Below are 25,248 nucleotides of genomic sequence, written 5' to 3'. Positions count from 1 at the left end.
ACGTAATTTGTTGAAAAACAGGTTTTGGACCTATGACGTTCTTACTATCGTACGACGACGACGACGACGACTGTGCTCGTTAGATCAGATGACGATTGTTATTTTTTTTTTTAATGAAAATAATTTTAATACTGCAATTCCCGTAGAATTTATATTATGATATTTTAACGACTCAAAGTTATGCTAGGTGTCATTATCCATTGACATAACATAGCAACGACTGTGTGGACATTAGCCCGGTGGCGATGACGACCCACGGACTTAAATAATTAGTCAAAAAATGATACTCGAGTCCTTAAACAGAACGAATTTGAACAAAACGCATTTCGCTATCTACATTATACCTAATATAGCGTTTGATTTTAATGCTATCTTTCGGAAAAAAAATAACCCGAAAATCAGGCCATATCCTAGTTTTTTTAACAGGCAAAAAACAAACAGCTGCTGTAAATAGTAATAGTTTTGTTTTCACGGATCTAGCGCGCAGTGCAAGTATAATAACGTTGTGAGACTTCCTGTGCAAAAAAAAAAACTCATTATTTGTGCCACGTACCTGTATTTTTTTTTTAATGATACAATTATCAGGTCGAACGAGCAAAGTTTGACTACATACAAAATGACAAAACGTTTTTTATTTTATTAATTCGCTTATGCTATTTGGTCAAAAGAACAACACGTTATTCAAAACTCTTTTGACTTTGAACGACAAAAAAATCGATCCGAAAAACTTGATTGGTCGTATCGTACCCGTCTAAAATTATGCAAAACTATAATAATACATTATAGGTACAACGTCTTAACAAATGTGGTAGGTAATCGGTATTTGAACCAGTCAATCGATGATACGGACGACCTTGGGCGCCAAGACGGTGGATTTCTAGAACGGTCAGAATATACACGTGTGTGTGTATTTTGAAATAAACCGAATATACTGGTTGTGAACAACGTACTTAGGTACACCGTAGTGTCGTATATACAATCGAATGCGAAGAGTACAAAAGAAAACCAAAACTAGCCTATACGCCACGTCGAAACGAGGAAAAAACCAATACCTACGTGTCAAAGCTAAGATGTTCAACGTATAATGAAAATAATTTATATTCTAATAAAATATACGTTCCGTGCCGAATCCGTGGTTGCAGCACGTATGTGTTCCATAAAAATTGACCACACTACAATCAATGATGGCAGCGACGTGTACGGTGTACCTATAGTAATAGTATATTAGAATTATTACAGTCAGTTTTTTAATCACACACCTAGTGAGTTCATTCAACAATCAAGGTTGACACCGGCGGAGAAATCGTCTCCTGACCTTCTCGAGGGACACGGTTTTATTTTATTTTTCTTACGCGCACACAACAATTTCTACACAATCCGAGTTATTACTTTATTTATGTTTAATCGACAACAATACCCGTTTCACTAGTTCCACAGGGATTATAAAAAACATATTATCCACAAATAATTTTTTATCATAATAACCGGTAGTCACGTCCTGTTGATAACGCTTGGACGATGAAAAAAACCTGGTAGAAAGATCACAGCGCATTACCATATAATGATCAATTCAAATGATTCCACCGAGTCAACTCCGAGGTATTTTTTTTTGAAAAGTAATACCAGTGAATTTAGATAAGCCTCTAAAAATTCTAAAACATTATTCTATTGTAACCGGAGCCCAGACCTGTCTACGAGAAAAGAAAATAATTTAAATGTACAAAATATCAGCCGACAGTAAACGCAGGCAATGCTTCTGTAAGAATTGGACCTGAAGGCATCCTAGTCCGTCTTATTTATAAGGATTTGAATTTAGTTTAAGCTATTTCAATGAATATAAAATCTTCAGTCTCAAACTTGGTCATGATAATTCACATGACATGAATCTTCCACCAAAATAGTAGTTTTTTTAGGTGTTACATTAAAAGTTGCGAGTTTAGATTTAAAAAAATATATATACTTACTGTATTATATATACTTATATCGCGTACCTTGTACGACTTGAATCCACAACTGGATACTACACTCGTCTTAGTGTCAGTAGCCAAGTTGATAATTTACGAATAACCGGCTGGTAGGTACGTGTAGAATTTTAATATTATTGATTAAAGAGTTGTATAAAATAAAACAACTGAAGGTGTTTTGAAACGTTGTAGAAAAAAAAAGGAAACCGATATAACTCGTTTAAACTTTAAAGGAAACACGACTAGCTGTACGTGATCGTACATTATTTAGGGCAACTGAAGAAAAGAAAAGTACACGGGAAAGCTGCATTTACTGGTTAAGGCATAGGCTATAACTTTAAAATAACCGAACCGTTCATGCTTGTTGCTGATGAAAACTTAAAATTAATAATTATCGGCGATATTACAATGTCAACATCACAGGCGACACGGTGTCAATTACCCGGTGGTAATTGAAAAAAGTAATAATACCCGATTTATCGGTCTGAGGTCATTGGTCACCGTGCAAGTTAATCATTTAAACGCGTGTAATTCCTAATTATAAACAGGCATAATAGTCGATAATACACTAATATTATCATAATCTCTCAACAGTCGACATAGGTGTGGGTTGGTAACATTTGGGTCGTTTTAGCCGCAAATGTTGTTTTCGACGACCAAATTGAGTTCATGGCTGTATTTATTGAAAATTAGCGTTTTACCAAATTTTGCCAATAGATAATTTAATAATATTATCGTTTTTCTCTTAAGGTTGACTAGTTCACATACTTGAAGTTAACGTAATGCTATCGATAACGATAATTAAATTATTTAGAGAAAACATATACCTATGTTTTGTTTCCCTAAAATGGCACGTCGCTAAATAAAAAGTTGTATTTGCTTATAAAATCCAATCGAAACCCAATATTGATTATCCATCTACCGATCACGGGACCATATCATTCTGAATTCACTCGGTTTGAACGATGTGTAAAATACATTTAAATACTTGTAATACTATAATGTACAGCGTAAGCAGAGAAAGTAGAACGAGATTAAATAAAATAATTTATAGACTACATGATCCTCGCATAATTATTTATTTAAAAAAAAAAATTAAAACCATACCTCACAACATAAACTGGATATGGAGATTCAGCAAGAAGATAGTAAAATACAATTTAAAGAGTGACACAAATTGGTTTAATGATAACTCGAAAAATGACGAGAATGTCCTGGAAAAAATGTTGACCTCGATAACTATACCAAAAAAAAGCCAGCCATAGATGGGTCGGTGTAGTCCCATGACTACTACAGCCATTATTACAACTGGAAGTGATAAAATCACTTTCAAAGAAATATTTCGATGCTAATCTGCTGTAGATGGTAGAAACACAAAAATGTATAAAACCATTTTAAAAGCCATATACTTTTAAGCACAAAAGTATATTTTGAGTATTTATTTATTCAAATGGCGTATTTGACCGGGAGGGCTATAGCTAACTTTATGCCAGTTCGGTCGCCTGAGGGTGCATGGCATTTCTGCCATGCTTATCGGGGGTTGATGGTGTGGGTCACCACTATAAATCCGGGTGGTCACCCATCTGGGTTCAAGCAGCAACGGCCACAGCTTAACCTCAAGTGCCATGCGGCAGCTGAGGTGTCCACTGCGCTACACCGCCCCGATATTTTGAGTATTATAAAGCATATACATCTTAACTAACAACAATATAATGATAATATTTTTCGGATACCTATCGAGTCACTTACACATAACAGCCTAGAAATTACTACGATTAAAGTGTAATTTTCCTCCCTTGTTTTTGTTTTTCTTTAATAAAAAAGTTGACTACAGAATTTTAAGACAATTGTAATGTTGAAGCCCACACTATATCTTAGACCTTAGGTCTACCTTAAACCCTTAAGGCCTCAAATTGAAAAATGTGTACATTTGGTTGGGTGTTTTTTCTTGATTTCGGTGGGGAACTAGTGAACTTTTTTAATGTTTGGGCCTTGAAGAGTAATTGTCAAGTACGATTTCTGATTTATAGACTTGTTAGGTATAAAATAAAAGTGGTTAAGCGGTTGGGTCCACATAAAAGAAACATTTAAAAAAACACATCATTACAAATAAATACATTTTCAGCACCGTAACAACGAAGCTAAAATTTTAAGTTAAAATGAACATAATTATGTTTCAAATTCCAATAGTTTTCGTGTTGTTTTGGGACCGGGATAAATAGAGTTGAGAGAAATTAGTTTGGAGAGTTGGTCGTATAAACCTAAGCCCCCACCAATAAAAACCTACCGAAGACATGTTGCTATACTTGTGGTGATACACAAATTCCTTTTTGGATTTTTTCGAATAGAACGATGTGAAAAAACTACAAATAGTTTTACTTTTGGATAACGTTAATAGGCCCAGCAGGACATCGAAGAAAACTAGATTTTTATGTGATTCCGTAACGGTCAAAGACGTCAAAGAAAAGAAAATTGAAAGTCTTTCCAACAATAATTGGAAATCTAATCGCACCTAATTGTTTATGTTACACCTTTTTTCTTCATTCTTTCCTTTTAGTCGCCCGTTGCTTGACGCGTACGTCTTTTTCTTAGAATCCGCTCTAAAAGTGAAACATCTCCTCAAACACCTCGCATGATTAACATATTTACCATTCTTCTTCTTCATTAGGTCAACCAGACTTTGCCGCAACCACCATTTTTCTCCATCTCTGATACTGATAGGGATTAGTCGCCATTGTTTATTTACAGCATATGTTAAGTCCTTCTGTACTCTATCTATCCAGCTTTGTCTTGGGCGTTCATTTTCATCTTCGGGATCATTTTACCATTTCTCAAATCATTTGCTCTTGAGCCCCTCCTGCCCAGCTAATTATTTTGCTTTGCATTATTTCTACTATATCCCCCTCTCCTGATTATTACTTCGATCTTGGTTTGTTCCAGTGATGTGATCTCTCTTTGGTCATAAATTTGTCACTAGACTTTGCTTTCGAATAGCAAAGCTTTGTTCATTTTTTTTAGTCGTAGACTACGTCTGGCTTGCATATAAAGTGCAATAGAACAGGAACCATGACCTATCTCCCAGGTATTTAAAAAGTCCACCCTCTTAAAACGTCTTGATAAGTGATAGTATCGTGTACATAGTTTTATCTTTATTTTTACAGTTGAACCAGTTTTCTCGCTTCCGAGAGCTCTCGTCATAACTTCCGAGATACTCCTTAAACAACTCGCGTGTGATTAACATACGTGTTTACCATTAAAAGTCCAAAATAATAATAAACCGACCACGGGCTCATTGTTCGTGGCAAACAAACAGTAAAGACAATGGATGAAAATATTGTGCGTCTATCGGTCACCGACGCATTTATTACAATATTATTATTGTATCCTCTTCGAGGAGGCCAAGTACGAGTAGAAGAAGAACCGTTGCAGGCTGCCATCGCAAGTTTACATTGTTATACCGTAGGCGGCAGCGGTCTGTAATGAGAATTTTTAATTTTCCCCGTGTATATATACAAAACGCGTATACGACAGATAGACCATTGTCGTCGCAGCGAGAGGAGAACAACCCGGCCAACACACGCCACACTGTGGGCCACGGTGTTATTGTTATATTCGCCGCATGCATACAGAGTTAGGTAATAATAACAATAATAATAATAATAACAACAACAACAATAACAATAATGTATTCCTCTATATACGACTGCTACGATAGCCGCCGAAGACAACGATGGAGCTAGTAATATTATTATGTTTATAATATATACAGTCACAACCGCTATATAATATAATAAAAATATAATATACACTCCTCCGCCCCCTCGGGCAAACGTTAGTGAGAGCCAAGTAGATTAGATTCGAAGGAACGGATATCGCACTCGGCTTCGACTATATACATAGATAGGAAGAAACGTGGCCCGTGCTGGTAAACATACGTCGACCCAGGAATATCAATGTGTAACCAAAAACTAAATGTCACAACATACTCATTCATTCGTATCGCACACAATTCGAGTAGTCAACAGCAAAGCGCCTATATACAGGGTGAACCATTTAACGTTTTACATTTTTATAATTTTTCTCTTCGAAACAACTTTGCCCGTGTCATTTTACAACAACATACGGTTACAAAATATTTTATTTTTTTTTATTATTTTCCATAGATCTATCAACTTTTGATTCTTAAATGGCAACGTATGTACTTAAATTAATTTTTTTGAATTAAGAAAATTTTACTAAAAAATCTGACCGGTCGATATAGTTATAAAAACTATTAGTTTGAAAAACTACCTTAATAATAATCAATAAATCTTAGTCTTGAAACTAAAACTAACTTAAAAATGTAAACGCTTTTATACAATTTTTAAAACGAAACTGGCCGAAATAGATTAGATGTTAAACTTAAAACGAAACAAAAATGCTAGAAATCGTTTCGGTAGACGCCTTAGGAAGTGATTCTGTGTTATAGTCTTGATTTTTATGCAATTTGTCTCTTTTCGTTCCCCTTAAAATTCGTTTTTAGGCAACCTTACCGATTATAATAAACTTAAATTCTGAATCAATATTCCAAAAAATAACCATCGTTTATAGAAATCTTACACGCAGTAACAATATTTGTTAAACAAGTCAACGGTGTTAATGTGACAAAACAAGGTTTCAGCATAGATTAGATAAAATATAATCTGTAGTTTCAGCTTATATAAAACCTCTATTTTTTACTCTTTTTGATAAAAAAAAAAATTATTAAAAATCACATTACGGGGATAGCCCACAAAAAAAAAAAATAATAAACGCCAAAAATTATAAATTATATAATAATTATAAAACCGATATTTTTTTGGGGTTCATATAGGTATTATTATAATATTATAATGATAAAAATATTTTCACACCGTTAGCAGCCGTATATCCGGTTATTTTAAAGTAAAAAAATCAAAAAAACCGTGCGTGACAAATTATGAACTATCAACATACCACACGGGTATAGATAGAGTACATAAAAGCTGATTGAAAAAACAATATAATACATATAAAAAAAAAAGTCGAAAGCCGGATAAAGAGCATATATTGTCATACAATAAAAACATTTTTTTTTTCTTTTAAATTTCCAATAAAGTTACGTGGCCGGTCAACGCGTTAATGATTTAACACGGTCATGGCATTTCGGGCATCTTTTATTTTATTTTTTCAACAGCAATTGATACTAAGCATTAGATTTGGGCAAAGACCGGAGGTCTAAGACGGCTAGTCTAGCACAGGGTCCCCCAAAAAATTGCGCGACAGCCATCCATTTTTTTTATAATCATATTAGTACAATTTTTAAAAAATGTAATAAAAATTAAAAACAAACAAGTGGTTTAAAGAATATATAACCATCTCACTTGCATTAATATATCAAAACAATTTTCTCGGATATTGACACCATTGTGGAATTATAGCTAAAACCTTTCACAAACGAAATCTCATTGATGTTGTTTATCCACATAAACATAGAATAATACATACATACATACACGTTTAAGTTGCTTTAGGAGTAAGTTAATATAATGTATTTTTTTCGCCCATCACTGCCATGCGTTACAGTTTTTATTTTGGTCACAATACAAAACACGAACCATTTGAATAGATAGATCCGTAATGCGGGTCACGGTCCACGGAGTATTACGAGCCATGACACTTCCAAGGTCGTTACAACGCTATTTGTTTTTTTTAGGAATTTACTTCAAAAACTCGAACCTAATTGTCGCTCATAATTATCCAGCCCATCGAAAACAGCAAAATGTGCACAGCTAAAAACCCATTAACAGCATATCGTTATCTCCTCCTGTTAGTCTACTATATTTTATAACAGGTAGGGTTATTAAAAAAAGATCAGTTCAGGTCAGGTCAGTTAAGGTAAAAATCATAAGTTATGTTAGTTAACCTAATCTATCTAATGGAATCGCACTCGAATTCCGAAACAACGTTTTTACTAAGGAATTTTAACATTACCTTCGTTAATTTCTTAAGTATAGTTTTAATACTCAAAAACTGAAAATAAGACTGCGGGTGGATCTACAGCAGGGCTATGACACTTACAAGTATCTCAAAAATCTGTAGTTGAACTTTTATTTTTCTGTTAAGGAAAAACCAAAAAATGGAAAAATTTACTTCTTGACCGTACTAAATTTCTTAGGTTGCTATGTTTGAGTGAATCAACAGTCAACAGATATCTGATTGCTTTATTATGTTAATTACTATACACGGGACCCCAGTGGCAATGAATTATTAGAATAGCCACACAATCACCTTTTTTTCGGCCTAATATAAAAATACAATTTTAGGCACATTATAGTCTTTAGATTCGCTTCGAAGCACTTTCAGTTATATTTTCTGGAGACTTGTAACGTTTTTGTCATCCAGAACACAGTTATACATAGATGTAAGGAAGATTATAAAAAAATATCAATTCATATGTATAAATGTATTCGGGCATCGAAAACAGACGGAAACAAAATATAATAACCGGCGCGGCGCGGTGATTTGCATGTTATGCCATCGGACAGCCTTGGGGCAACTACTGCTTCTGCCGCACGATTCGCATTATTATATATTTTTATTATTGTCAAAAAAAAATAATAATACATAATAATGCACGCCTATTTCCGCAAGGATGCCCCCGCCGGTAGTTGTTCGGCAATTTTATGCGAATAAAAACAACATTACAATAAAATAGCACGGACATCATATTATTATATGCTAATCAGTTAATACTGCCTATATTTTAATAATAATTATACTAATCCAACAATAAAAATTCCACGACACTTGTAAACGACTTTAATACAAACCTAATAATAATTATTGAAATTTGTCCTAGAAAGTGTCGATTTGATTTTTTTTCATGTTCTGTTCTTTTTTTTAATTAAATAAAAATGTATTCCAACACGTACAACAGTTCTAGAAATATGTTTAGAACAATCAGATAAAGCGATAACAATAAAATCTCTAATTTTCAGACCTTAAGTTTAAAAACTGGCACAAAGATAAAAGCGATTATAATAACTCCTAATTTTTTCATTTGAGTTGAAATTAAAATGGTCATTTTAAAGAATAGGGTTTTTATCGAAAATTCAAAAAATAAAATTTTATAATCTTATTTGCCACATGATCTTAAATAAATACTCAAGTACAAACTTGAAGACATTTTTAAATTACCAATTGTATTATTGCTCATAATATGTTAAATAAAAAATTGCGTTTGAAACAAATAGTAATACCTTATTAGCTATGGGTTTAGAATTTGGATAGAGATCTATAAACAAATAACAACTCGTATTAACAACAGGCGACGCTTTGTTTTAAAAATTTAAGGTTCTCCTAAATTCACAAGTTTTCTTTTATTGGTTCCATAAACACTTATTAGAGATGTGTAATTAATCTGAAAACGGTTAATGGAAACAATAAAGTTTTGTGCAACCTGACACTAATTTTATTATTATTTACAATAAAAAACAAAACGAACACACTAAGTGTTAACTCAATCCTTTTTTGGTTTAAATAAAACGTTCAGAGGTGCTACTAGTGAGTGTAGTTTCCTGTTTCATGCTTTACGTGTACTTGATTGTTTCTGTATTCAAATTCACTTATTGTTCTATGTATTGTATAGATTGTAAAATATAAAATGTTTGAAAAAAAAACGTTTCGGTTAGGTCAGGTTATAGGTTAAAACTAAACTAAAATTCTTAAATATTTAGCATAAAAACATCTCTTCCGCATAACGAAAACCGATTTGAAAAAAATATATATATCGAATGTATTTTTGCGAAATTTGCGGCATGACCGAATCGCAAGATAACGAAAACTATGTGTACACACGTACACCTATACCAGTAAGTGCAGTTACATAAGATAACAAAACACAACCTAGTAACTGTGTTTTGTGTGGATTTACAATGTGTTTAACCGAATAAATCATACAAATTTCGAAGCGTATCCAACGAACAAAAATGAGTTAAAAAGTATATACAAAACCCACTTGCCCAACACGAAGACGACCTTTGAAAAGTACACCCAAGTCAAAAGATAATAATACTGAGAATAATATTAAAAACGTGAAGCATTATACGAAGAAAATGCACATATTATTGTAGTCACCGCATTCGATACCGAATACGCCTTGTTAATTATTACACTTAAGTTAATTAATTTCCATTTCAGTTATGCAACAAGTACACTGCACTTTATGGTTAATTTTTTATTTGTTAACGACTCGTACTTTTTTTTTTTTTATGGTATTTGCACGTGATAAACAATAAAAGTAACAACGACTTTGCTGTTATACTAAAAAAAAAACTACTCAGTTTAAGTTTAACCTCGACGTTAAAGTAATATAATATAATATGTGGTTTGGATCGAAAGGGCCAAAGTAACAACAACATTTTAGCTAATGGGGTTAAAATTTTGCCTTTTTTTGCCTCGCGCTATATTTATTTACTCGATTTATCGATATTTATAGCAAAGCCTAAAAACATTATCATGCTTTTACATTTCAGCTTTAGCACAGATTCTCATGAATTTTTTTGAATTTTTACATTCTATTAGCAGTAACGAACCAAAAACGACGATTTTATTTACACGGTTTATTTGTCTAACTATTTTTTGGTAAAAAGTGATAATATTGACCAGATTCAGAGATATAATATTAAATAAGTGGCGGTTAACACAATAAAAGCTTAATGTAAAATTAATTAACTTGTAGGCCTAGTGGCTCACAGTAGTTTTACAACAGCACATATTAATAACGCATTTTATTAACCAAAATGAATGCTTTTTTTTTAAAACTTTTTTGGCCAAGAATTAAGTAACACGTAATATGCTATAAGAAAATAAAGAAATATATACTTTTAAGACTGGTTCAAAATTTTAAAATTGTACGACCCTTCGGTGGGTGCACATGCAGTTGCATTACATGGTAAGTAAATGGGCGCCAATACATTAACAAACGACTTACCTTTGGCGTATCGTCGCTGCTCGTGTCGATGCCGACGAGCTTTGTGGTGGAGCCCATGGGGGTGTGGCTGTACGGAGCGGCGGCCGCACCCCCGGCACGCGGATCGGCCGTATTGACGGCGGTGTCCGTCGCTAGGTTGGCGGCCACGGACGGCGTCCTCGTTGTCGCCGTGTAGTCGTATTCGTCCCAAACGACAGTGTCCAAATCGCTGAGACCGTCGTCGTCTTCACAGCCGCCCGTAGTGGTGCCGCCGGCCGCGGACGCCGCTACACTGTTGTTGGTCACCACGGTATCACAGTACGCGGAAAACGTATCGCGATCGTCGTCGTCACAGTCGTTAACGCAGCAATCGGTGCCGTACGCGAACGCGTGCTCTCGCGGACTGAGGCGGTCGGCCGATACCGGCGGTGACGGCGGCTGCGGTGACCGGCCGGCAATGAAGTCGACCGGCCTATCCCCGCCATCGTCGGGCTCTAGTTGACGGAAAACGCCGTAACACGACCGCTCGGTCACAGCCACTTCCGAAACGACGGCTCGTGTCGACGGTTCGCGCTTGCCTCGCATCGCCGAAGATGCGTTCGACACCGACCTTGTTACCTGCCAAATAAACAATAATTAATGATTTACATTAGGCATTTAAAATATGCAGGGTGATACATTTAACGGAAGACACTCATTTTCTTAGAAAACAATTGACATAAATAACTTATTACTCCGGTGATCAATATGAAACATATTTAACTTACGAGCATGTTGTTTTTGACAGAGCAAAAATGTGTTTAAAATTGAACTTTTTGTAATAGGGTGGTAATACGATTAGGGTTGATCGTCGGTCTTCTCTAATTATTCATTGCCCTTGTTACCTATAGGCAGTCAACTATATAATGAAAGTACTTTCGGATACCTGCTGACTGTCAATACATTCACACAGAACATTTTTGAAAAAAATGAAGATGTTGAAGTCCTACTCTAGTAATTCTATCTTCAATCTAATTTTCAGACCTATAAAGCCTTAAAACTACACATAACATATAGTAATTTAGTAGGTACTATATCTAAAGAATATTATAATTGAAGTTATATAATTAGATTTCTCGACAAAACTTCAATCAGTAAATTTCAGATAGAACTCCCAGCCAAATGACATGTTCATGCAAAAAAAAAAAATACATAATTTCAAAAGCTCCACATTACAATTTTGTAGTATACCAGTTAAAATGTTCACCAAATTATTATAAAAAAGCTAATCAAACATAAACGTTATCATTTAAATTTCAAAAGGCATTAATGCTTAGGAAAATACTATAAAAAGGTAAAAGAGTATTTTTATAGGATTATAAAATTACATGAAGAACATTTTTTCAAGTAGAAGAACTACAAAGTTTCAATTATATAATACAAAAAAGTATCTTACGTTAAATGGATCACCCTTTAAAATAAGGTTTCTATACTCGATGTAAGACTAAGACTTCAGAAAATATTACAATACTTGGTTAATTTAACTACGCATCGGTCTAATACTAATTAGAACAATTATTATTAGTTTCTTGTAATGGACACATTGTATTATGCATCATAATCCTAATGAATTTTTTTCAAGTTTAAGAATTATAAAATACATTAAAAAAGAACCTACATATTTGAAGTCATTAAATCCAACCTAACGTGATAAACAGCAAACGAAAAACAAGCAAGAAACACAATGGACCAATCAACCAATAGCTTAGTCGGTAAACAGAGAACATGTTAGCTTGATTTACCAATTAGACTAACTACTAATTATCCAATTCAAATTTAGCCAATTACTCGCATACCTTGTTTTCATCTGTTCCGTCGTCCATAACGTTTTCTAAAGATTTAGTTTCCATTTTCACCCGAACTTCGAACAACAGCTTGAGGAGCCAGAATATGTTTTTCACTTAATGTTAATGTTTTTTTTATAGGGATATATAAGATTTTAACTTTTCAAACGTACGACCATTCGTTAAGCTCTTCGGACGATATATAAATCATAAATGAATACTCTAATAAGAGTTGATTAGTTAAAAAACGAGCAACACAAGCCATCATCAGCTGTGCCGTTAGAATATCACTTGGATCCACCAGTTTAACTGTACCTCTTCTACCGACAGTTTTTTCACCCTAGCCAATTAGCATAATATTATAGTAAGATGCTCACAAAATCAAGCAGTATTTTCAGTAGAATTAACAGTCGACAATCCGGACGAGTCTGGACGGGTTGCGATGTACGAACGAGTCATTAGGTAAAAAATAGAAATATGACAGTTAGCAATTGTTTTTTTGTCATATTGAATAAATTAATATTGAACCATGAAAATGTTTTATTAATTTAAAATTTTATAATCCCTAGATAATAGATAAGAAAATCAGTTAATAAGAGATTATTGACGATAACAAATCCATATTTGGTTATATGAACTAGGAAACTAGATTACAGGATTGAAAACACATTCATAAAAAAAATGATTTACAGTGTTCCATTGCTACATGAGAACGAGAAGGGAAGGGGGGAGGATAGGCGGTTGATAGGTGTCAATAAATTAAACAGGAGATGGCGATAAGGGGAAATGGATAATACCTGGATAACTGAAAGAGGATCATTAGAAGAGATGATTTAAGAGACGGAAAATCAGCGATCATAAGAAATGTTGGTTATTCCATTTAAAGACATTTCTCTCCTTCAAGGGGACAGATTACAATTTTCATTTGTACAAAAAAATGTTTTTATACTATCGATCTGCGATTATTACCATTTTGTGGCCAGAGTAATAATTTATAAAGCAAAATAATGAAAGTGGTTTTAAACGAAACGTAAAAAATTTAATTGCCCGAACGGGTCATTTCCCACAGATTTGTTACAGATTATTTTTTTTTTAAGTTAACCACGCCAAACATTTCAAAGCGAATGTTTTATTTTTTAAATGAAAACTGGTCTACATGCGGTGTATTAGTCAGAAATTATTTACATACAAGTTTATTACTACCCACTACCTAGCAAGAAAGAAATGTTATTGATCGCAAAGTCGAACCGTTTGGTCGTGTTTGTTGTTTTACTTGAAACGCAAGTTGTTTTTTTTTTAGATACATAAGCGGCATGAACCTTCTGAATTCTAGAACACGCGACCTTTATAATAACCACAATAATTTTACCTAATGCCTTTTAGTATTTATACTATGTTTCACATCATGTCATTAAAAAAAGAAACAGATTTTACAGTTATATTAAAAAAACGTTTTAAAATATTTTTGCAATTAGATTGATTAATGAATAATTAAAAGTATTTAAGAAACTCCGATAAATCATAAATATATGGAATATTTGTTGAAGAAATCTACAAAAGAAATCTAACTGATAACATACTGAAACTATTAAAAACCTCTAAGGTTGTGTCTAAATTATATTTGGTTAATGCGGTTTTATCATTGTATACCTTATGTAAGGTCATTTGTATGTTAAATCAATGAAACTCAACGAGACGATATTGCAAAATAGCACACACGTTATTCAGTAGTTGAACGCAAAAAAATATTATTTATGAAGTAGATAGTAATAATATCTGATATATTATTACTATTTATTAGTAATAATATATCAGCTCTGATCATAACGCTGATTCAAACAAACGAATGATTCCTGACAATAACCAACGAGATATCATACTTTAGAGCTTAGGTACAAACAATTAAAAACTTTTTCGAGAGATGCCCCCTTTTTTTTGTTAATCGAAATTGAAAACCTATCAAATGATGAATGTGAATAAATAATATATTATATAGAAATAACGCGAACGTGTGCCGATTATAATATATCGTTCACTAAAGCTCATTAGAGGAAAAATAAGGAAATGAAAATATTTCTAGACGTTATTGTCTACATAATTACCGACTACTCGCTGTCCTTGAGATAGTCGACCTTCCAGTTATCTATAGTGGCTATAAGTGAACAAACACGGTGCGACTTAATTTTTCAACTAAATTTTCACATTAAAATTCTAATTACATAGGTAGCAAAAAATTGTTGCAAAAGTTAATGTTTTACAAAGTATTATTTTTATGAATAGCAAGCACATATCAAATATATCAAGCGAAATAAAGCTTAAGTTTCCACTACTTCAGAGGAAAAAGGTTTTTCGGTATATTTTTGGGGTTTATTAACGTCAAAAGAAAAACTATAATAAAAAAATACTTATATAGCGCGCTGTAATTATAAGTTGAAAAATATGTACATTTTTTGGAATGTTTTTCTTAATTTTAGAGGCAAAGGGGTGAACTTTTTACATTTTTTGGCTCAACTAAGTACCTCTTAGGTACGATGTTTGATCTGTAGAGTTGCTATTTGAAGAAATCGGTTCAGCGGTTTAGATGATATTATTAGTCCAGACACAAACGCATCTTGGTAAAAACAAATCAAAGCTAAAAAAATTGTAATTTACCAAAAACAAATATTACAATAATAATTTATTTTAACAACTTTTTTTTTAATATTAAATAGTACTTAGTAATAACCAACCCGTTTACATCCTGCAAGTTGTTTTGATTTCCAAATAAACGTTTTTTCAGCTTACAAAACATATCATATTAACTTAATTTCTGGCTAAATAACAACCCGAAGAGATAGTTATAAAAAATATTACTCCCAACATAGCCAAAACACAACAAAATTAAAAATTAGTGAGGATAATGTTAAATTTAGATTTTTAATTTCAAGACCAGTTTCATTGGATTCAAGTCCAATTTTAATTCGGGCTATTAGTTGGAATTTGGGATTGAATCGTTTAATCGACAAGGACAAATATTTAACTGCATTGATTGAGTTACTTGTATCCTCATCCAGCTTGACTAATATTAAAATTCGTTTTTCTAATTGTATATTGTTGTTTTTTTTTTACTTTAATGTTATACCGCCTGGTAATGGAATAGTGCTTCACAATTACTATTTCTTGACAGCGGTGAAGATAATAAAATATTATGCATAATAATATTGTGACAAAGTACGGCAGATGTCGCTATTTTAATCAAATAGTGAAATCACGATAGTGTATTATTATAAAAAATAATATACATTAATTTTAATGTTGGTTACAATGGATCAGGTGTGACCCATTGTTGTCCAAATATCAAACTAGAATAATTATCGGACACTTGAATTTCACAATTAAAAACCACTATTACAATGAGAATACATTCCAGCTAAGGAATAGTAGTTATTGTTAAATTAAATTATCATGTTTCGTATAATGCTATTCTGATTCGAATACATTTTTATTTACGAATCAAAATTATAACATAATTGTATAGTTTAGTAATTGTCGTGCTGTAATGTTGTTAAAATAAAAGCACATTAATATAAAAAAAAAAAAATCATAACATGTTGGACTGATTATTATGATTGATCTGTCAAAAGCTCATTTATAAATTATACTGTACTTAACCATTCGGTTTGATTTATTAATAAATAAATTTGTCAAACATTTTTTTTTTTTTTTGAAAATGCAATCAAAAGCTATTGTAATTATTTTATTACGTAATAAGTAAAAATGATTGTGTAACGTTATTTTTGCCTTAGCTAATAAAATTAAAAACAATTTTATTGCTTGAGAACTTGTTATGTTAATTACTAATTAATTAATTAATTGGTTTTATATTAATAAATGATAATTAAAAAAAAAAAATTGAATAATTTTTTTACACAGAATATATACAATAGTCTCTATTTCTACTATAAGAGATAAGTATAGTATGTTAGTAACTGCTTAAAAGTTATGCATTCATATTAAAACATAACGCTGTCTTTAGATATGTTTTTTTTTAAATATTTTATTTATTGTTAATGTCAAAAAGTTCAGAAAATTAATTTGTTATTTAAACATTCAACTAAATATAAACGTTTCCATTCAAGTTTCAAAAGTTGATAGCACTCTAGAAAATATAAAAAAAGGTAAATACTTAGTACTTTAGCATTAGCCTATAAAAACCGCATTTCAAAAACTTTCTTTAAAGGTTAACTCTGTTAATGTCAGCGTATCTAATATTATTTAAAAATTAGCCATTAACTTTAACGCCATCTTCCCATCTTTTAAACTTGGAGTTTAAAAATTATAATTTAATATAAACTTCAATATTAAAATTACTTATCGAAATTGCTGCGTAATAAAATCATGACGGCGACATGATGATTTTATAGAGACTTGAATGCTAGTAGTAATGCACGATGTTCACTAGCCTTGTACCTTGACCTTAGTTCCAACTGTTATTCGGACTTTTCATATATGAGAATAATAATTTGAATATATGAAAAATAAAAATAAAACATTGACATTACGACCTTATCAAGGATTTAAACTAAACAATATGCGCTTATCAACGCCGTGAGATTTAACGAAACATAAGACTCGTGTATTTATTGATTGGTATACCCTATTCAATCGATCAACGAACAATGTGCTCATCTGATAATAATAATTTAAATAATGATGTTTAATTAATAATCTAAACGTAATGATGATGTATACAAATTGTAATTGCATACACTACTTGCTTCCCACCCCCTCCCACTATTTGTATAGGTTAAGACGAAGAAGACGACTAAAAATCCAATAATTAAGCTCGAGTAGGTATACACCCAAAACAAAAAACTAAAATACTTAATGATTTGTTATCTAACTCATAGAACAGGTACCAATTTAAAAAAAACTTATAATACACTTATAATAATAATACTTTAATCTAATAATAACAACAGGTTTCTTTTTCTGGTTTAATATCAAACAAAACAATACTGTTTCAAAGGAACATTGGTATTTATTAAATTATATTATACGTTTTTAAAAATTATTTCCGTTAATTAAAATTAAGGTTATTGCATGCGGTCTGTTTTTAAGGAGTTTTGTATAGGCAATATTTAAGAAAAAAAAAGTTAAGAGCATCCACACTTCATGCAGATACATCAATACATGAATGTATGTACTGCAATCTAGTATCTCTAATAATTTACCTCCATAATTCACCTCAATAATTCTCCTCAATATCTCCATTAAGTCTCCGCGTAATTAATTAATGTTGTTTTTTAATTTTCAATTATTAATAGATAATTACTATTTTTTTAGTAGCAATAATAAGACAGAAAAAAAAGGTCTTTCGACTTGACCCTTAAACAAACTTAAGCCCCCTACCCCAATATTGTAAAAAAATCTCTATATTCGTGAGGGGGGGGAGGATGAATGGGATCATAGTGTTCTTGAATGGCCAATTTACATTAGGAATTCTGAAAATTTAAGTTAAATATATCTGCGTTCCTCGCCCTTTTAAGCACGACATTATTATTAATTTTTATATTATTTCATTAATAATAATTATAATATATTTTGACAATAAACGCCAAACACAAACGTTTTATAAATTATATTTATTTCGCCTTGGAAATACTTATCTTATTCACATATGTTATTTGTGTAGTGTATATAAATTATTTTAAGGAGCAATGTAAACATTTTCATATTTATCAGTAAACTTTCTTTATAAGTTGATCATCGCTAAACATGGTACTACGTTCTCATAATTAACATTGAATACACTTAACCTTCACTTTAATGTAATTCACTTAACCATAAAACTATTTTTGCTTTTAAAAATATTTCTATTTTTCGCATAAAAAAAGTATTTTATGTTTCCAAGTTTTATATTCCCACAACATTATAACGATTTATAAAGTAAAAAACATAAACATCCGAAGAACAAACATTCGAAGGCTAAACAAATAAAATGACATTAAATGTAACCTTTTTTTTTTTTATTGAAGTCAAGGTCTATGCATAAACAATGATGCGCGGCGGATTTTTTTTTGATTAATTGTAAAATGATAATACAGACCACAGTTTAATGTATGGTAATTTCTATGATATAAAATACTGTTTACATATATTAACCTCCGAAAATCGTTTATAAAAAAAATCAAATTTATTTAATGATTAAATGTTTATAAGCATCGCAGTTAATTGTTGATGTAAATAATATAATCTTCAGAAAATCATAATTTTAACACATAATTATTTAAATGGTACGATTTTGTTCTACGCCATTTGCACGATTTGCGTCATTAAACAAACACAAGTGTTTAGTACTAACCGAGTATACAACTGATTTTCTGAAATCACCACCAAGAAATACTCGAATAATCAACAAAAGACTATGTTACGGACCTCGATAAAAGAAATACAACATAATATAGTAGGTATATAATTTACGGTTCTAGAAAAAAAATTTCCGAGCATTTACCTTATTTTAAGTTAGGTTAAAAAACTGTTGAGTGTGTTCCAATGCAAATTGCTAGCTATTGTCTTCCGTTGATCACAATGAGAAATTTCGATTTCGTTCGTGAGTCATAAATAACAACAATAAAAGTAACACTGAACATAGTAAATAATACTATGTATAAACACCGTATGGAGGTTATTTCATAATATTATTTATAATAGACAACATTTTTTTTTAAATCAGTAAATTTTTAAAAGTATTGTAATTGCGCAATTAGTTATAAAATAGTGTACAAATGTACATACATGTTTTAGATACATACATATATTATATGTATGGTAAAAAAAAATGTACAATTAACTGTTAAAATAAATTGATTTTGTTGTTTTTTTAATTTTATGGTATGTCGGCAGTTGTGTTATTGAACCTGACGGTCGAATAATATTAGTTATGCATTGAACGGATATCATTTGTTGTCAAAACATAGGCACTTTAGAGAAGATAAAAGTTTAATAGACATTTTAAAATATATACCGAATAGGTGAATAGTTAAAAACAATGGGAAACAACATAATATAACTGGAATTAAACTTGTACTGATTGTACAGAAACACTGAACAGTTTGTAAATGTACCGGTTTATACATTTTTTAACATCTTTTTAAGATAGTAAGATAGTTTTGACTATCATGACAAAAATAAAAAAATAATACTAGTGTGTTTCAGAGTGATAACACCAATTACAGATATTAAAATAGAAAATTAGTATACATTGGAGCTGATTACCATAATAAGCACTGCTTTTTACACATTACTCACGTGGCAGTCAAAGCATACAAATTTTGCTAATTTGTGTAAACATTTTTTTTTAATTTAGGCCAAAAAATTATTGAGGTAATTATACAAATTACCATTGACAGCATTTCTAAACTACAATATATGTATTTAGATGTGGATGACCCAATTAGATAAATCACAACCTGCGTATAAATAGACCAGTTCGAAATTTCGAACCTATACATGCGTCTTGTTACATATCACTTAATTAAACACTTAAAGGGCCTCTACACTAGTATTTATTAAGGCGCATTGTATAGGCAATTTCTCACTAAAACTTAAGCTACAAATTTTTAGCTTAAACACAATAAGCTAAAAATTTTAAACGTACACGTTACCAAAGAAAAGAAGTATCTATTTTGAAAATTATTTTTTTTCAACTTTTATAACGCATATAGCATCTATTTTTGTACAATAACGTATGTTTTCACTTCAAACAGAACGCGCCAAAAAATAATCCGATTTAAGTTTTAAAAAAACATTTAAGTTCTTTATAACATTTTCAAGGTATCGTGGCACAATTTTAAAATTATTTTTAGTTAATTGATTATTTCAATGTAAAAAACTTAAATTTTAAAATGAAATAATAAATTATGCCAAGATCGATGCATTGGAAATGTTATGAAGAATGCAAATATTTTTTCAAAACTTAAATCTGAGTATTCTTAAGGCCCGTTTACATTAGGCCGCGAATGCGAACGAATGCGAACGAACGCGAATTCGGCACATCAAAATGCAAGTGTAAACGGTGAGCCGAATGCGAACGAACGGCCGTTCGTGCCATTCGTTCGCCTTCGCGGCGGTTCGCTCCGGTAGCGGTAAGATCAAAGGATGATATTCAGTGCGAACGGCATAAAAAATTAAAATATGTTTACCCGCGCCCTGAATCTGAGCGAAGGCTGGTGAACGCTTGCGAACATCGGGGAATGAACACGAACGAGTAGTCTGCACGGTGCGGCCGAATCTCTACCGAATTCGCGTACGAATTCGTTCGCGTTCGCCGCCTAATGTAAACGGGCCTTTAGGAACAGAACGTTTTAAATAGAATGAGTTGTTTCCAACCAAAAATTCGCATGTACCTTAATCTATTCTTTCTCTTTTTTTCTACTATTAGCGTCACTCCTAAATTTCCCATTATATTATAATATAGAATTTAGTATTAACGTCTCAATATTTTCATTTCAGCTACTTCTACTTATTTAAATTTCTTCGATTAATTTTAACTTCAAATAAAATTCACTTCAAATTAAACAAATTCAAAAACTCACCTCCGTGCAAATTTGTCTACACTTTTACAACCTAACGTAATCCAATAAACTAACCTCATTCTGCGAACTGCATTTTAGAAATTTGAATTTCTCTATTCAATCATAAAAAAAGCCGAAATCGGTTTGCTTTTGTATGGAACATTTTAAACCCAGAAATTAACTTCACCTTAATACAAAATGGAGACGTTTCTTTAAGATTGACTCGAAATTTAAGAGGTTTGAGATAGTAATATAAATAAGTGATAAAAAATCCCTATCAACATTTTGATGTAAGTTTGTGAAAATATTAAGAAAATATACATGCCTATAAGTAATACTCTTTTCCTAGTTAAAAAATCACAATAATTAAATCAAGTTGTTAATATATTTATACCATTATTAACTCTTAAGTTATTTGTTATTACAAAGACATTTACCATTCAAACTAGGTACCAGTTTTACAACAAAACTATTACAGTCTACCTCTACCAGATTATTTGCGTAAAGCTATAAATGATTTTTAGATACACTACAGATTTTTAAAAAAAATTATAAGTTTAAAATTGTATAGCCTTATTTTAGGTCTACCTTCAGTATTATTTTCAGACCTCAAGTCCTAAACCTACACTAAAAATAAGCAAAATGACGAAGAAGTATCCACTCCTCTAGGGGAAAAAAATGTTGATATTTTTTTTGGTTTGTTAAAGTATATCTAAAAAAACATTCCTTACAAAATTGGAACTAACAGCTAACTCGACTATTTTTAAAACTTAAAGTTGAAAAATATGAACATTTTTTTATATGTTTTTCTTGATTTTGAAGAAGGAGTGAACTTTTTACATTCTTTACCCAACAAAGTACCTTTCAGGTTCGATTTCTTAGACTAATTATAGAAGAAATCGATAGGAGATATCGTGGGTCCAGACACAATACCTTGCTCTATCCTATCGGGTAGGGTTTTAAAATTAACTAATACATGTAGGTTTCCTATTTATTTAAAAGAAACTATCAAGTTTTGACCCACAAATCACCCTTTCCCTCCCATAAAAAAAAAGGTATTGGACGTTTTTAAATTAAACGGTGTTTTGGGCTTACTTTTTTCGCCAGTTCCGTCAACATGATGATCTCTTGCGACCTGGCACTACTCTTGTTCGTCGTCGCCGTGTGGTAACCAGCGTTCAGCCCATTTTCGTCCATAGGCCAACTGTGCTTATTTCTTTACAACGTCAACAAGAATATAAGTCGTCGGTTTTAACTTTTAACATGTCGCCGAACCGCAAACATCACCATCACACGTGCTTTCGGTAAACACACACACGCAGCACTATTATTGCACAGCGGCAAAACTAACACTGCCGGCAATGTGAATATTATTTAAACGGGCACAATGAAATGGGAAAACACCTGCTGCAGCCCGCAACCGTGTACCTCGGCCACCGTCACCACCGCCATCGACGCCTCTAAAAACTAGGGTCCAAATAATAATGAATACAACTGTTCCCGCAGTCCACACTACTGACCCTGAACATACTGTACATGTGACTGACCTTTTTACCCGCGGCGTTGTACTACACTATCGGTGGTTTTTTTTTAATTATGCCAATCCAGAAAACACTATTAATTACCATAAACGCCTATTGTCCAAAGCTTACAATGCGCAAGAGGCGGCGCCTCGGGTAAGTTTTTTGTTTTCATTAATTGTGATTTGTACAATAGCTCTGGTGTCGTTTTTGTTTTGTCGCTGGCATCTTTAATCGGCCGACGAGATACGATAGTTAATAATGCAATGATAATAGTATATTCTCTTTAGTATAATATGTATCTAATGTCATTAAAAAGAGGACCCGCACATCCTACACATAGTACACATGTAGTAGTACACATAATACTACTATAGTTTTAAGGCGTTTGGTATAGGCAATTATTCGCAAAAACTAAATTTAGAGCTAAAAAAAAATTAAACAAAAAAAATCGTGAGGCGTTAAGCTAAAGCTAAGAAGCGTAATCATTATTTTGGGCTTTGTTAAATAAATAGATTAAACGAGTAAATAGGTTGAATAAACTAGTAAATAAATCAAGAAGACAATTTTGAAAGGGAATGGGTGCTGTTTTTAATTTTTCGCCCAAGAAAGTACCTTCTAGGTAGGTACGATATCTGACTATAGACTTACTACTCGAAAGAATCGCTTAAGAGGTATGAAAGATATTGTAAAAACCTTGGCTAACTACCAAATGAAAATATGTTCTTGTTTTCTCAAAATCTTATGCAATAAATTGTTATTATCACTAAAAATTAAAATACTACAAAACAACTGAGATCTACACTCGTACAAATTAAATAAATACAATTAATGTTAATCCAAAATAATAATTTATAATAAATAAGTACATGAATGGAAAATTTAATCATACGTTGTTGTTTTTAGAAGCTTTCTTTTAACACAAACGACTTAAAACGTTTAAAATCCTTTCAGAAGCTATTAATTGTAAAAAGTTAAAAATGTAATCTATTAATAAAAACAGTCTCATCAATAGTAGTAAAAATGTATAATGAGATTGTATATTGTTATGTATAATATACTCCATTGTGGCTATGACGTTTCGATAAAATAATACAATGTCAACACACAAAGAATATGGCTGGCGGTTTCAAAGAATAATAAATTAAAACCTAAAATAGTGGAAAACCATCTGCGATGCATAATGGAAAACTGTAAAAAAAGCGTGTTTAGATAAAATATTGAATTGGATGTGTAAACTATATTATGTAAAATACATTATGTGACAAAAATTATGGAGAATTTGTTTGGGGTACAATATTATTTTCTACGCGCTAGCTATTATCACAATTATTTAATAATGTATAATCAGTGTTATTAACGATCACATTTCTTAAATAAACATGAAGTCTTAACAATAAAAAAAAATCCTATTTATGCCGACTTAAATATATAATTTTTTTTTTTTTTTAAAAAAAGGTCCTTTATTAACAATAGATGGTCAAATTAAAATGACTAGCTAGTGTAATACCTGTACGTAGTAGGTGGCTCTCTGAATTGTCATTTCGAACGGCCGTTAATCCTTGCATCGACCGATAACTGCTAACGGCTTAGCATATTTTCTGTAATAAAAAAATGCGCACTTTTACGACATTTAAAGAGAAGTACAAAAAAAAAATGGTCGATTAGTAATAATATTTGTTTGTGACGTTCACACCCGTACCGGCCACTGTCGAGGGCGTGATGAATACCGACTGAATCATCTATTAAATAAAATAGGTTCGGTTTACAACAATAATAACGTACAGTGGACAACAAGAGGTGTGCGACAACTGCCAACAGTGCTGCAATAAAATATATATTGTATATATGAGAGGGAGATGCACAATGCATCACTAAGGGTAACATGAAAAAAAAACCATATGGAGGAAACCATCGGAATCACGTGGAAATGTGAAGCAGGTAAGCGCACATGTTTACGAATTTCGTTGAAAATAATAATAATGGTGGGAGTATAAGTGTATGGTAGACCTTTAATAACCCAGAAATGAAAAAAAGAACATCACCGCGCTCTATATTAAAATTTAAAATAGTCGGTCGGACTGCAGCAGCAGCTGTTATTAAGATTTTCTATAGTAAATATTATTAAACAATTACATGTGTGTATTTTGGCGATTACACCCTGCTAACAATAATTCCCATAATACTAATAATAATAGGTACCTATACCTATAACTAAAATAGTATGACAATGCCTACCGCCAATGTCAACAACCGTTTTACCGGGTGATACATTCATAACGCAAGATACTTAATTATATCTAATTTTTTTATGTTTTCTTTAAAAAAAAATTACTTGTAATTTTGCCTTTAAAAAGATTGATACTTTTTTTTTAATCTCTTGAAAAATTGACATAAATGGACTTCTAACCCTGT

General features: G+C 31.7%; 1 protein-coding gene across 4 annotated transcripts in view; it reads right to left on the bottom strand.

Moving 5' to 3' along the window:
• Nucleotides 1–24,542, bottom strand: part of LOC126834084 (sodium-dependent nutrient amino acid transporter 1-like) — a 41,104-nt gene extending 16,562 nt beyond the window's left edge. The window contains exons 1-2 of one of the 4 annotated variants that reach the window (XM_050565739.1): nucleotides 24,344–24,542; nucleotides 10,957–11,553 (exon numbers count right to left, since the gene is read on the bottom strand). In XM_050565739.1, the coding sequence (XP_050421696.1) occupies nucleotides 10,957–11,553; nucleotides 24,344–24,376 (630 nt within the window). In that variant the 5' untranslated portion in view covers nucleotides 24,377–24,542. Of the gene's footprint in view, nucleotides 1–10,956; nucleotides 11,554–12,770; nucleotides 12,901–22,408; nucleotides 22,605–24,343 lie in introns of those variants that run through there. The other 3 variants (XM_050565737.1, XM_050565736.1, XM_050565738.1) reach the window with 3 other exon arrangements.
• Between the last annotated feature and the right edge of the window lie 706 nt (nucleotides 24,543–25,248).

This window comes from Adelges cooleyi, unplaced genomic scaffold (genome assembly GCF_023614345.1).
Source record: "Adelges cooleyi isolate 19-005CV unplaced genomic scaffold, UGA_ACOO_1.1 ACOO_flye_CR_arks_rails_tigmint_CR_PRNA_21, whole genome shotgun sequence".
Taxonomy (NCBI): Eukaryota; Metazoa; Arthropoda; class Insecta; order Hemiptera; family Adelgidae; genus Adelges; species Adelges cooleyi.
Note: the sequence above shows the minus strand (reverse complement) of the source record. Positions and strands in the feature narration are given on the sequence as shown.